Source organism: Scylla paramamosain, chromosome 28, assembly GCF_035594125.1.
Source record: "Scylla paramamosain isolate STU-SP2022 chromosome 28, ASM3559412v1, whole genome shotgun sequence".
In the NCBI taxonomy this organism is placed as follows: domain Eukaryota; kingdom Metazoa; phylum Arthropoda; class Malacostraca; order Decapoda; family Portunidae; genus Scylla; species Scylla paramamosain.
The window spans coordinates 19637132-19652250 of record NC_087178.1 but is presented as its reverse complement, the minus strand read 5'-3'; the positions used below and the strand labels follow the sequence as shown (position 1 = coordinate 19652250).

Here is a 15119-nt window from a genome sequence, read left to right as displayed (position 1 = left end):
ATCATGTTGTTTCAGTAATCATATTGTTAGTGCTAAGACATTAGGGAGCTTTATGAGAAGATTAGACGGGTTTATGGATGGGGATGACAGGTGGAAATAGCAAAGTATATTTCATACAGGGAGTGCCACGTGTAAGCCTGGTCGCTTTTTGTAGCTTCCTTTATTTCTTATATTCTTATGTTTTTTAAGCATTCTTGACCATGGAAAAGACTTTTGACCTCACAGTAATGCGCGGTGTTAGTGGTATCAATTTTAACACTAGGACGAACAGTATCAAAACATCGCTCCGATAACGTGGCCTAGCAAGACTCGCTAGCCACGGGTAGGTTATGCTTGTGATTTGCCATAAAGTAGAATAGGTGACTTAGTGTAGCGTTACAACTTGTCTCCTTTGTGATGAAATGAGTAAGGAACATTATAAGATAACTGGAATAAAAAAAAAAAACCGTCACTAATCCCCTATGGTTTAATTAGTGTTTTCTTCCTTTCAGTGGATGATGAAACACGGCCAATGAGACATGCAGGTGTTCGATGCAGTGAGGTGAGTATTGCATAAAGTCATTTTTTTTTAGCTTATAGAGAGTAATTGTACAGTATTATGGTCGTTGTTTGCGATGTGAAAGAGATACGGAAATATCCTAAATTCAGATCTTAACTCACCCGTCACATGTTTGTCCTTAGCATAATTCTGTACTGATAATAAGGATTATCACTAACACTATATCTCTTTACTCAATTCTCCTCCTCCTCCTCCCTCATTCATTATGTTTGGGAGCAGTGAGAAGAATTATTAGTTAAAACAAAGAACTGAACGAAAGATGGGGATTGTAGGTGCGTTCATATCCGTCAGAGAGAGAGAGAGAGAGAGAGAAAGAGAGAGAGAAGAGAAGAGAAGAGAAGAGAAGAGAGAGAGAGAACAAAGAACTGAACGAAAGATGGAGATTGTAGGTGTGTCCATGTCTGTCAGAGAGAGAGAGAGAGAGAGAGAGAGAGAGAGAGAGAGAGAGAGAGAGAGAGAGAGAGCATTAAAACTGAGTTCAGAAACATGGCACAGCTAACACAACAATGGCGGGGAGATGCAGACACAAACATATATATGATATTCAGCGACCTACGTGCAACTGTAACTTTGCCTTTTTTTTTTTCTGGAGGCGTGGAGAACAGACAAGCGGAGAATGGACGGCTTTATTACGTAGGAGTTGTGGTGGGATGGTTTACAGTCACTTGGTACTGGGAAGGATGGTACTCAGGTCAGATGATCCTCAAGACAGATGAGCCTGAGTGCAAATAGGCCTCAGGACGTTTGGTACCCGAGACGCTTGGTACCCAAGCCACTTAGTCCCCAAAATGACGTCTGGACTACAGGCTTTGTCAAGGCAGCATGTAGATCTGCATACACTAATATAATGTTCACCAAACCCATCCATTAATCCACTCATCCACTCACTGACTCCCATCGATCTATCAATTCATCCGTCCATCCATTCACCTACTTACCATCTACCCACTCACCTTCTTATCCACCTACCCACCCATTTACCCTCATATCCACCCATCGACCCACACACCTACCTACAACCCTTTCATCCATCCATACATTTATCCAGTCATACACTCGCTCACCTTTACATCCACATATCAACCCATCTATCCATTTATCCACATATCAATGCAAATACCCATGCATATATCCTTTCATACACACACACACACACACACACACACACACACATTAACTTACCAATCCGTTTAATCACTCATCTATCCACCCAGCCAAATATCCATCCACACACCAGTTCACCCACCCACCCAACCCACACCAAGTGGTGGAATGAGAGCGAGTCTTGTTCCCCTCCCCATGAGCAAGTGATTCTTTTGTGTGGATCAGCGCCGCTCAAAAACCACGACTGCGTCATAGTGACGCTCATGTGTGTCTGAATGTATTAGGAAAAAAAAATTTAAATGAATTGTCATCATATCAGTTATGATAATTATTTCCATTTTTCCACCTTGTGAAGAGTTGACATTCTGCTGTCAGTGTGGAAGAACAGCATCACCGTGTCCCATGAGTACGTTCGTTACAGGCGACAAGGTGATTAAGGACAGGAAATGCTCTTATCCGTACTTTTTATCCGAGGTGAGTCGCTCTTGATGCGTAATGATGTGTGTAGTTGTGGACTATAAGGAATTTGGACATAGCATTGTTACTTTCATTGTTACCAAGTCGTATCATTAGAGGGCATCCACACGATCGAACAGTGCACGGTGGACTTTGCCCGTTGACCGGGCAGTCTGTGTCGTGGTACACTTGGGTCGTTCATCCATTCCCGGCAGCAAACGGTCACACTACCAGGCAGACAGTCTTATCTGGTGATTTCGCTTGACCACGGACACGGACACTGCGTTGGTTTGCCCGTCAATTGTGCCCCAGCAACATTCAGTGCCCTTCGGGCAGTGCTCCATCTTGTGGCTGCAACAGTTGTTGCAAGCAGCGAACTTTCTTATATTTTTTTTTTTTTTTTGTGGAGTTCGTCATTCTCTTTGTTGTTTCGTTTGATGCTGCTGTCAGTTTGGAGCCATATACTGTGAGATGTTGTAATCCTTGCGCAGAGGAAAAAAAAACTTCACCCAGTATACTAGTGCCACGGTGTTGCCGTCGGCGCTTGAAATCTTCCTGTTTTCAATTGGGTTTTGTATTTATGGTGAATGGAATGATGTTACTATTTTTGCAGGCAGGTATGATTCAGCGACGGCTAGGCAGGTATGATTCAACGACGGCTAGTCCTCACAGACCAAAGAAACGTACGGATATTTTGTAACGTGAGAGCCGCAAAATCTGTTCACTTTTTTCATACAGATTTGTAATTAAGTTGTTGACTCGGCACCACAAAACAGCAACTTTTATGACGATGGCTGAGTGACGGCGGTCATCAGTAAAGTCACAAACAGACGCGATAAAACATCCAGAATATCAACAATTATATTTATGTGGTAAATTATCCCGAGTTCTGCGGATTATCTGAAACCCCGAAGTCATTTAAACATGTATCAGCGCATTGGTAGTGTATATGACTCAACGTGTACTGTCTTATTATGTCACGGAAACATCAACAAACACCATGTTGTGAATCGTCTCTAGACCTACGTATCTGCCAAGCTGAGAACCGAGATCCCCCACGTATCTTGAAAAGAACTGAAAAGGACAGAAAAAGGGAAATGAAAATCTCCTCCTTCTCCTCCTCCTCCTCCTTTTTGCATTTTAATTCCCATAGCGAGACAAGACGTGATTTCATGATTGGTATAGATAAAAGAAACCTGCACGAAAACCAGAGTTCTAGTAACAAGATAAAAAGTTGAGTCTTCATCAGAACTTAATGTCATACTAAGTTTTCCTGAGGAGGGGGACACGGAGGAGGAGAACAAATATGAGGCGGTGTTGAAACAGATGCCAGTTTTTTTTTTTTTTCAGCGTTCACGGATCTCTCTCTCCCGCAACAAATAAGTTAAAGTTTTGTTTTACCACAAGAATGTCTGACCGTGACACTTTGGAAAAGACAGAGAGAGAGAGAGAGAGAGAGAGAGAGAGAGAGAGAGAGAGAGAGAGAGAGAGAGAGAGAGAGAGAGAGAGAGAGAGAGAGAGAGAGAGAGGGAACTTTATACCACATAATAACGAGAGTTCTAGTATAACCCTGTAAAAATAATGACGTTACCATTAACACTCGTTTTTTTTTTTTTTTACATAAAAGGAAGGTTGAGAAAAAAGAAAACTACAAGAAGTTATTTAAGAAAAACGCCGCTTATCTAATTGCCTCTCAGAAAGTTTATTTTTGTTTTCTCTTGAATGTCCTGAAAGGATTGTTCAGTTGAGCTGTTGAGATGTACTGACAATCTCTTAAGTGTGTTGAGCCGCGGCAGTAGAAGTGTAGCCAAAAGATAATTAGTGAAGTTCTGGACTAAAGACGAAACAAAGAAATTAACGGAGGTAATAGGGCAGGGCGACCAGAAAAAGCGGGATAAGGGAAGCCGGGAGAGAACTTTGTCGTCCTGTACATTAAATTAGATTCTAGAAGGGTAAAAGTATGAGATTAAAAAAAAAATTGTGTGTATGTGTGTGTGTGTGTGTACTTTGGGTTGCTGGTGTGAGTTCGATAATGTAGCCTCACTTTTTGAACAACGCCATCCAAAACCAGTTGTCAGATACGTGTAAAGATCAAACACGGAAAAAAAAAAAAGTACGTATTGTATAAAACAGATATTGTAAATACAAGTAAGTGGACTCGAATGTATAAGCTTTAATTTTGCTTTGTTGTTACGAAAGAATGCAAACGAAATGTGTTAAAGCTTGTGAAATTTTTATCATAGTTTTAATCAGGGCTTATCGTTTTCTTTTTACTCATTATGAAAGTGAAAATTTCCTTTCTTTTCCCTGAAAAAAAAATTTTTTGAAGTATATTGCTGTGTTGAGAATGAAAGAGGTCATGTTTGTTTCTGCCGCTACCAGACAAGTATTATGGACTGAATAAAACATGAGAAAACAAAGGGGTGTATTATAAGAAATTAATATCATAATATTCACTTATTTTAAGGAGTAACAGCGATAGACAGGAATGATTCATTTTCATCTTTACATATTTCACGTTGCTCCACTTTCCGCCTTTATTGCTCATATTTATAGTGGTATTATTTTCTTCACTGACCCAGAAACACGGGAAATATAGAGCTATAAGTCTTGTCAGTTTTTCCACAAAGTATGATACTTAATGGAGATGTTCCTCTGCAGACGATTTAATCTGGGGACGGAAGAGAAAGAAACTAATTCTATGCCTTGTCCTCGAGCGCGCGCACACACGCACACGCGCACACGCACACGCGCACACACACGAGAGAGAGAGAGAGAGAGAGAGAGAGAGAGAGAGAGAGAGAGAGAGAGAGAGAGAGAGAGAGAGAGAGAGAGAGAGAGGGGCGGGATGAGAGAGGAGTGGAGAAGAGACATGACAAACAGACAGACAGACAGACAGGAAAGCAGATAAAATAGTGATTTTAGCAAATATCTGGCAAAAGTATACGTACAACTGCTCTAAAAAATATTTCCGGGCCTTAACACTGGCACTTGTGGAGTTAAACGTTGCAGGGAGAAGGCGTTGGCTGAGTGGGTACTTGCTGAGCTGCCGTGACGTGCATTTCCGAATTCGTATCCTGCCGAAACTTTCATCGTTCATCAAGTAATGTACTCCACTCTCAATATCACTGAATAGGTAACCATTGACACGTTTACTTTTTTTTTTACCTGCTATACTCGTGTTCTATACAGAGAGAGAGAGAGAGAGAGAGAGAGAGAGAGAGAGAGAGAGAGAGAGAGAGAGAGAGAGAGAGAGAGAGAGAGAGAGAGAGAGAGAGAGAGGGGGGGGGATGAATGAATGGGTGTCCATGTCATCCCTAGAATGGGTAGATTTCTTTCACTCCTTTATTTTACTGGTTGTCAATACATTCTAGGTTTTAGCAATAAAAATATATATATGCTGATATTTTTATTAGATATATATGCAAGTTTATTTACAAAACTGCCCATTTAACATATCATCACTACAACACACACACGCGCGCGCACACACACACACACACACACACACACACACACACACACACACACACACACACACACACTACCCAGGCACCTGCTGTTAATATTTTAATTTCCTTGCTTCCACCATCACATTTATCACTATACTCGGTCTCCTTCTGATATAGTATAACTCCACTATACTCTATATTTTCGTGTTTTCTTTTAACCTGTTATAGTCTTCTTTGCCTTGTCCTGCCATCAGCATTCGCTCCCTCCCTTACTACACAAAGCACTCGGATTCCACACCACTACACCAAACATACGTCACTCCACGAAACGACATATAAAATTCTTCACCTGGAGTATGAAGAGGCACCAAGAGGTTTTATTATATTAACTCGCCTGTAGATTAACATTAGAGAGCCACGTACAGTATTTTGTCTTCTGCTTCATGTTATTCATGTGTTTTTAATTGTTATCCGGTTCGTGTTGGTTATTCTTTACCGTTATTTCTTTTGTTTCACAACGGTGGTTGTTTTAGTTTTATTTTTCTTTCATAACTCGACATTTATTTACTTATCTATTCATTTAATTATTATTGTTACATAGGAATTAACGAAGAAATTTTTTTTCTGGTCTGATTTATTAAATACGATCACAATTTTTTCCCGATATTTTTGCAACATGACTTTTTCCCAGGAAGTTTTTCGCCATAATTGGTTTTCGTTACGTTCGTTACACAAGTATTTCATTGTTAAAAAATAAATACTTGTATACTGAATGTCACCGTAATGGGTCCCCGCTTGCAAGTCTTACTAATATTTCAACATTTTAACAAGCAACCACTTCACTTCACTGGCGATGTTATCTTTTACTACAATGAAGTAACTGAGTCGAATCATTGTTGATTAACGAGAAAATATAAGTTTCATTACCTACATATGTCAGTTTCCCGGACTTGAAAAGCACCTGTTTTTTAATGAAACCTGTAATAATCCTTATATTGCGGCTGTGCACTGAGTGACAACTCGCTGAAGTCTTGATGGTGCCACGAGTGCACATAATGTCTGTCAGTCTTGGACTAGGACAGAAGAGAAATGAGATCACAAATTAAACACTCGGTCACCACACTCCTCAAAGACGCGTCCGCCACTGGTTTTCCTCCTTGGCACCACCACTGCCTCACCACTCTCGCGTTATCCGTAAAGTAAACAAGAATATTTTCCACGACTCATGATTGTGATTCGTAAGAATAAGTCTGCCACTATGTTTGCCCGAGTTTTCTGGCACACGGATCAGCGTCAGCAGTCCTCCACTCGTAACCTAGTAAGTCTTATTTCTTCCGTCCGATCCTCACTAATCCCTCCATCAGACCAACGAGCGAAATGATGCCTTTTATTTTCCAGGTTCCTTTTCGGGGTGGGAAGGAAAGGGGAGAAGCGGTAGTATAATTTTTTCCTTCAATTTTCTCACTTCAACCTGGATCATCGTTTAATGTGAAAAGCGAGACGATGAAAGAAAGGACTTTCCCTACGACTCCTGGCTAGACATAAATTAAAAGTATACCACCTGTCTAAAGTGCATCCACTCGTTCGAAAGAGAGAGCGAGAGGACAAAAGTTCACGTCCAAGCTATAAAACTTCTACCCCAAGACGATTTGGAGATTGTGACACTGGGATTTCGTCCTCACCACAGAGAGGTCATGGAGGAGTTTTGTTTTCTTCACCGTCCCGATGAGGTGTCGGGTGGGAAGCTGGAAATGGAATGGGGATGAAGGCAGCAATTCCGGTCGACAGGCCAAGTTATACATTCAATCTTGCTGCAGACGAGAGAGGAGGAAAAAGGAGGACAAAGGAGAAGTCTCGCCCTCTTTCTCTGCCTTCCTTGCTTCCCTCTTGTCTCACCCTCATATCCTCTCACGGGTCTGGCGGAGGCCTAGCAGTGCCGTTGAGCTGCGGTGGCAATGGCGGCAATGGCTCTCAGCAGTGACATCAAGACCAGGAACCGCGACGGCGCATCTCGAGCAAACATGGCCCTCGGCGTGGAGCAGAGGCGCCACCGTCGCCGCTCTCTCCCGCCCTCACACGAAGCTCTCACTGGGGCGTCGAGTGCAAGGACTGCCAGCCGAGAGAGTGTGGAAACGTGTTCCAGCCTCGGGATCGTAGGTAGGGGGCGGGGGCCGGCTGAGACTGCTGTACTGGCCCCACGTCTGTCCCAGGGATCGCCCCAGGGAGCCGTACATCATGCCCATCATCGGCCCGCCGCCCACAGCAGCCCCCTCCCCGCCACCCGTGCAGGGAGTCCCCGCCAGCATGCCGACGGTGCCGCTGCAGGGCCGAGGGAGACGAAGAAAGCAACATGGCGGACTCGGTGGAGTACCCGATGCCGCACTGGAGAGAGAGAGAGAGAGAGAGAGAGAGAGAGAGAGAGAGAGAGAGAGAGAGAGAGAGAGAGAGAGAGACTGCAGTTAGTAAGAGAACAGTGAGCGAGGTCGATATATTAAAGCAACCGTGATTCTCGCTATTAAAGCAACGAATGTGTTTTGTAACCACTAGCATTAGTAACGCCATCACAAACTAGTCACCATTACTATTATTATTATTATTATTATTACTACTACTACTACTATTGCTGCTGCTACTACCACATCATTATACTTCTTACATCATATACTGGGATCATGAGAACAGGAAATGAACCACTCTGTATCGTCGTATCCTTCCTTCTCTGCTTTTTTTTTTCCTCGTTTCTTCCCATTTTTCCTCCTTTACTCCTACATCATCTCTCTTCTTTCCTTTCCCTGCGCTCCCTTATTCACAAACTTCATACTTACTTTCCTCCTCGTCCTAACATTGCCTTCCTCTTTCTCTCCCTCCCTCGCCAACTTCAACCTATACCTTCCTCCTGCCCCTCATGTTTCATTCCCCCTTTTCTGCCTCCCTTGCAAACTCACTCACCCGATTGCTTGCGCAGGAACTATAGAGGGAATCTGAAGTTTTGCAGTCGAGGCGCGTGTAGTCCAGCGGCGATCCTGTGGGTGAGAGGGAGAGGAGGAGAGAGTGAGAGTAGCAGCAGGTGTGTCATGGGATAAGTTGGAAAGTTATAACGTGGGACAATGAATATACCTGTGTTGGACGGTAGATAAGTGTGTGTGTGTGTGTGTGTGTGTGTGTAGATAGGCAAATGAAGGGACAGACAAGGGCAGGAAAGAGAGGGGGAGGGAGGGCGTGAGTGAAGAGGGTAAGACAAAAGTAGAAGGAAGAGAAATGAAAGAGGAAGAAAAAAGAGAGTAGGAGAAAGGTCAAGAGAGAGAGAGAAAGGGGGGGGAGGGTGGGAAGTGTGAATGAAGAGAGTAGGGCAAAAGTAGGGGGAAGAGAAATGAAAAGGGAAGAGAAAAGAAAGAGCATGTGCAAGCGAGTGTGAGTGAAAAGAAGATAAAAAGTAAAGGGAAAGGAAAGGAAAGAGCAAAGAAAGGCACCAAAATGGCCCCACCACCACAAATTACTGCACTTTTGGTAGTTACAAAATAACAAATCCTGTGTGTATTCTGCAACAGTGCAAGGATTTATTTATAGCTATATTTAGGTTAGGAAAAGCGTTGAAGCGTGGTTAGCTGGTGTAAGCCGAGTTGTCGTGTAGTTTTATTACTCATCCTCGCTACGTTGTGCAGAGTAGCGTTGAAAAAGGCACCTTGATTTTATACTCATGTGTGTAGCAAAGGATTTTATTAAACAATTTCTTCCTTGTAGGCTGACGCAATCTCTCTCTCTCTCTCTCTCTCTCTCTCTCTCTCTCTCTCTCTCTCTCTCTCTCTCTCTCTCTCTCTCTCTCTCTCTCTCTCTCTCTCTCTCTCTCCCAAATCATTCCCCACCTTAGCCTACCATCCCATATCGCTCTCACTCCTCCCTTTCTCTTTCGCTTCCTCCCCGCATCACCCCCTATCTCTTACCTCCCTTTAACTCAACCCATTTCTTTCTTCCCCCTTCTTTCCTTTCTCATTTCCTCTCATTCTCCTCCCTCCCCCACACTCTCTCTCTCTCTCTGGTTGTCTACTTTTGCGAACCTGGAAATAATTCTTGCACAACTACTATAGGTAATTTGCGGGCGGCGGCGTGAGTGCGATCATACATATTCCCCAGGTTATGGCACGGTAAATATTTTATAGCGTGAGGCAAAGCAGAATGTTGTTGCCCCGGCGTGACCACAGACTGGAGTGCTTCTTGTTTGTAGCGCTGGTTTGTGTGTGTGTGCGTGCGTGTGTGTCTCCATGTGTTTTACTGTACAAGGCTGAAAATTTGTAAGCTGTCCTTGTTTGTATTTGCTTCTCGTACGATTTTTTTTTTTTTTCGTATAATTGGATGGTAATTTATACTGATGGTGTCTTTATCAAGTTACTAGGGACGAAATTTGTTAGCTGTTCCTGTATATGCTACTGATTTCCACGTATTTTTAGTGTATGTGTACAGTGAGATGTTTGAGCTGAGTTTTTCTTGTATGTACCGTTAGTTTTTTTTTTTTTTTCTTCGTATATAGAAATGAAAATTTGGTAATTCTTCTTTTATATGTCATTAGTGTAGTTCTTTTCCTTATTTTTCTTCAGGTGGAGGTCATTCGCTGGTTTTCTTGTTTGCATTACTAGTATTATATTTTCATTCTTAAATTTCCTCGTGTTTTAGTGTACAGGAATGAAAATGTTACCTCTACTTTTATATGGCACTGATGTCCTTCTCTTACTGTCTGTGTGTTTTGGTGTACATGGGAGTTTGTTAAGTTTCTCTCGTGAACTGTTAGTGAGCTTCTGTCAAGGAGGGAGTTTGTTAAGTTTCTCTCGTGAACCGTTAGTGAGCTTCTGTCATGACAATGTGCAGAGAATATTTGCTAGTTTGTGTTACCGATATGCTTTTTTTTTTTTCATCGGCGTTTTAATGCACAGGCAGTACTTTACATTCAGCGCACGTATTCCATTCATCATTGAGTGTATGGGAGAACTATTTCCTCACCTCGTTTCTCTTATGGTCACTTTTCCCTCCGGTGTGCTTTTAGATAGATTGCATCAATAATAATTCAGTGTTTGTGTCTTGCGTGATGGACTGTTACTCATAATTGATCACTGTATCCGTACGGTTATTGTGTTTATTGTGCGGGGAAAAGGAGGTGGAGGTGGAGGTGCAGCGGGATTAGCGGGGGTAATAAGGGTGGGGGGGAGCGTCAGGGGAACAGCAAGAAGAAAACGAGAAAAATGAGCAAGGGTGAAGATCAGGTTTCAGGATAAGAGGGAGAGGAAGGAGAGAATGAAGAGGATAATGAGAAGGCGAAAAAAAGAGACAAAAAAGAAAGATAAAACAAACAGAGAGAGAGAGAGAGAGAGAGAGAGAGAGAGAGAGAGAGAGAGAGAGAGAGAGAAACTTGTTAGTCTGCCTGTCCGTCCATGTGTCTTCAAGCAGACAGACAGACAGACGTGTGACTGACTGCATGACGGGCTGAAGCAAAAGGTACCGAAAGAAGAAGAGAGAAAGAAAGAAAAGAAAGACATACAGGTAGACAGACAGGCAGACAAGCTGTGCTCCTCCTTCTGACCCTCTTACCCCAAACCCTTGATCCTCTTCCCAAAACTTTCTCCCCCTCCTCGCCCGCAACTCGCCTTGCGGACTTGAGCCTAAGAGGATTGTTTCAAACAGACCTGCTATTATTTACTGTGCAAATCATGGAAGCGAAACGTAACCGTGTTGAAAAACATCAATGAAATAAATATGTTGGATTCACGAAAAAAAAAAAATGTGTGGGCTACGGGTGAATGCTGTCTGTGTGTGTGTGTGTGTGTGTGTGTGTTCAGACGTATTATGTTACGGTTAGAATCTAATAGTAAAAATAATCTGCTATTGTGTCTGGGAATACTCAGTTGATGTACAGTGATTGCCTCTATAACTACTGTACGTATGCTCTCTAACCTGCTTCATGAGAAGAGGACATCCCAAACAGCTGCTGCGGGAGGTGGTGTTGCTGTTGTTGCGGCGGCAGCTGTTGTTGCGGCTGTGGCTGTTGCTGCTGCTGTTGCTGCTGCTGCTGCTGTTGTTGTTGGAGTGAAAGTGCTTCTTTAGCCATTTCCTCACAGTCAGGTCTCATCATGGTCATCAGCTTCTCTTCCGCTGAACTTTTTCTCTCTCCACCTCCTTGACCTTCCTCATCATCCTCGCTGTCTTCGCTCTTGCCGCCCTCAGCACCACCCCTTGGGGAAGCCCTGGCACGGCACCTTAGCTTTGTAGCCACGATGATCACGGTGAGGGTGAGCACGAAGGCCGCCAACACTCCTATGAAGAGGGCGAGGAGAGGAGAGGCGCCTTGGCTGGGTCCCGCGGCGCCCGAGTCTGGAGAGGCGAGAGGAAAGGGATGAGGGCTCGAGGGATGCGGCGAGGAAAGTGTAGACTTACCGTAACCTTAGTGAAAAGAGAAGAGGAGGAGTTTGTGTGGTCAGGCAAGGGAAGAAGAAACAAAAAGTAGCCGACTGTTACGTAAGGAGACGCAGCACGGTGACAGAAGAAAGAGAAGAGCAGGAGGCGGTTATCATTTAATATATTTTATCCTAGCACACAGCGAGAGAGGACAGCTGTGACTTACAATATCCCGATCTTCCAACGCAGCGAAGAGACAAGTTTTGCATTCAGCCGAGTGGAGGATGACAGAGGGAGGGAGAAATTAAATCTTTACTGTCTTCTCCCTTTCTTAGGAAAATGTGGAGGAGAGAGAGGGGGATGGGAAACGGCTTACTTTCGCAGAGAAACAAACTCATCAGCAAAGAGTGGCAGGTCGAGCACATAAATATTGCCCCATAAGAAATGAATCATGGAGGCCACGCATCGGGCCCTCGTTATTCTTACAGAGTTTCAGGTTAGGTGGGCAGGTGTCGGCGGTCTGTGATGGATTGGAAGGGGGAGAGAAAGGGGAGGACATATGGAAGAGGAGATAGGGAGGGAGATTCATGGGGAGGACGGCGGAGAGGGGGAGAGAGAGGAGGGCTACCAAGGACCGGTGCGAAACTTCGGAAAGGAGATTGAATAAAGACTCCAAAGAAAAAAAAAAATCCTTCTGGTGGTGACAGGTGCTCGGGGCGACACTAACGGATGAGACAAAACAAAACAAAAATACAAGCTGTCACCTATAATTAATGTAGAAACTCACACAGCCTGCATCCTGTCAAAGAAAGTAAGTTTTCTGAATGAAAACTAAGAAAACAAACGCGAGTTTCCGCACCAAAACTCTCGAAAACTGTTTCTCAACTTCAGCACGAGTTATTCTGCTTCATATTCCAAGAAAATAATTAAAGGTATTTCTGAGTCAAGACAATCCTTTTTTTTTTTATATACACAAGTTGCACTGCGAGATTTCTTTTCGATTTCTTTTCGAAGCACCACATACTTAGAAGGCTTACGGATTTCATAACAGTTCTTAACATTCCACCCATGTGTGCTTTAAACAGAAGAAGGAAAGTTCTATTTTTGAAGGGCTGCTTAGCACCTGAATAAACCAATGGGTAAAGTTCCCATGTAATGTGATTATAAACGCACCATTGCAGTAACTGCGTTTTATGCCTTTATGGTGACGGGAGGATCGAGTGGCACACACTGGCATGGTCTGCATCCACCGTAATTAATGCAATCCTATTTCACCATCGTCATAATTGCAAAAGGATCAATAATTGTGCAAATATTATTGTGTTCTTTCATATGAATGTTGGTGAAATCAAGGTCAGTGAATGAGGGTCAGTGAATGAACAGATGAGTCAGACGGTGGCCAGCCATCATGTGCCATTATGTTCAGGTCAGCGGCGCAGAACTTATCTACGTTTTGGTCACCAGACTCACGGATGATGTAATCCTAAGCCAGCACCCGGCCTGTTTGAATCACCGTCCCTTTCATTGAGCTTTGCTGATCATTCACCATCACATCCATCACTGCGGCTATACACCATGATTGTACAATTATACCATTATAAACTATGAAGTTCTCCCGCTATCATTAAGCGATAATCCGATGGACGGCTCCACCACCAGCACATCACAGCAACCGTCATACAAATATATCATGGCAATGCAAGCGATCAGTTTCCAAATACTGCAAGGACGCCAAATAAAATATAAAAAAAAATGATATCTTCAGGTCATATAAATTCTGAAAACTTATTTTTTATCTAAATATTTATTTCATTAATTCGCAGCATTTTTCTAGGACAATAGACTTTTATGTGTGAATATTTAAAACAAAATGTTTGAGCTCTTATTCTCATAAACTGCTTATTTGCCAAAAGTATTAAGAGCTGAATCCATTAGTCGCGGTGTTCATTACCTATCTCTGTCTAGGTACGAGTAACAACGCGTGCCAGTACTGAAGGTATCCGCTATAATATTGATTGTTTCCGTGCTGTGTACTACTCAACAGAGTCACTATCTGAAAATTATTCGAGAAAGCAATAATCTATCTGAAAAAAAAGATAAAGTGATGCACGCAAATACTTCGAAATATTCTTTATCTTAAAGCGAGCAACATACATCACGGTTAACATTAGTAGATGAGATTGCTCCAGTATAGATAGTTTTCAGCGTCGACTAAGAATGCAGCCACAGCACGAAGTAATTTTGTGAGAGCAGCAATATATATATATATATATATATATATATATATATATATATATATATATATATATATATATATATATATATATATATATATATATATATATATATATATATATATTTTTTTTTTTTTTTTTTTGCAATGAAGGTAATACATACCGTTTCATTCAAAAGTAAAGCCATTTAAGTAGTTCTCAGAAAGCAACAGTCTGTCAGCATAAATAAAATGCATACTCGTACATACGGTCTAATTTGGAATTAAAACTAAAGAAATAGCAACAGTTCTGGGAAAGCAACGGTATCAAAGTAAACAATACGTGCAGTCTCGTTTAAAATTAGAACCAAAGAAATATGCTGAGACTCGTTCCACATTCACAAACCGCCATGTACAAAGGGCTACAACCGACGCAATGAACAGACTCCGCACAACTCACCCATACGATTCTCCGCCACTTTGAGAGAGAACCCGTCCAGCACGTAAGGTTCCGATCTGCCGCGGCTGTTGAACGAGAACACCTTCACCACGTAGTCGAGCCCCGGAGCCAGGCCGCCGAGGGTAAACTGAGGCTCGTCTGCCGTCACATTCGCCACCAGTCGTTGATCCCCGGGTTCGAGCACCTGGTGGGAAGCAACGTGGGAATGCAAGAGGTTAATTAAGGGGAATTAATGGTATATGGACAAAAATATAGGCAGAAAAGGTAATGGTTTCGAGAATAGAGGGAAGAAAAATGGGAAATACGTGGGAGGCAGAGAATGGGAAATTGATGTGAGTGTCCATCAACAAGAAAATAAGATGGATAAGCAGAGAGAGAGAGAGAGAGAGAGAGAGAGAGAGAGAGAGAGAGAGAGAGAGAGAGAGAGAGAGAGAGAGAGAGAGAATAAACACACACACACACACACACACACACACACACACACACACACACACA

At 42.8% G+C, this 15119-nt stretch overlaps 1 protein-coding gene and 1 long non-coding RNA gene across 8 annotated transcripts in view; one reads left to right on the top strand and one right to left on the bottom strand.

Moving 5' to 3' along the window:
- Window positions 1-15119, top strand: part of LOC135115061 (uncharacterized) — a 32456-nt gene that overhangs the window by 9996 nt on the left and 7341 nt on the right. For 2 of the 4 annotated variants that reach the window (XR_010275783.1, XR_010275782.1), the window contains exon 5: window positions 492-541. This is a non-coding gene — a long non-coding RNA (uncharacterized LOC135115061). Of the gene's footprint in view, window positions 1-491; window positions 722-15119 lie in introns of those variants that run through there. The other 2 variants (XR_010275785.1, XR_010275784.1) reach the window with 1 other exon arrangement.
- Window positions 5516-15119, bottom strand: part of LOC135115060 (nephrin-like) — a 116057-nt gene continuing 106453 nt past the window's right edge. For all 4 annotated transcript variants that reach the window (XM_064031540.1, XM_064031542.1, XM_064031541.1 and 1 more), the window contains 4 exons: window positions 14625-14808; window positions 11512-11928; window positions 8521-8594; window positions 5516-7953 (listed from right to left, as the gene is read on the bottom strand). In XM_064031540.1, the coding sequence (XP_063887610.1) occupies window positions 7657-7953; window positions 8521-8594; window positions 11512-11928; window positions 14625-14808 (972 nt within the window). In that variant the 3' untranslated portion in view covers window positions 5516-7656. The remainder of the gene's footprint in view (window positions 7954-8520; window positions 8595-11511; window positions 11929-14624; window positions 14809-15119) is intronic.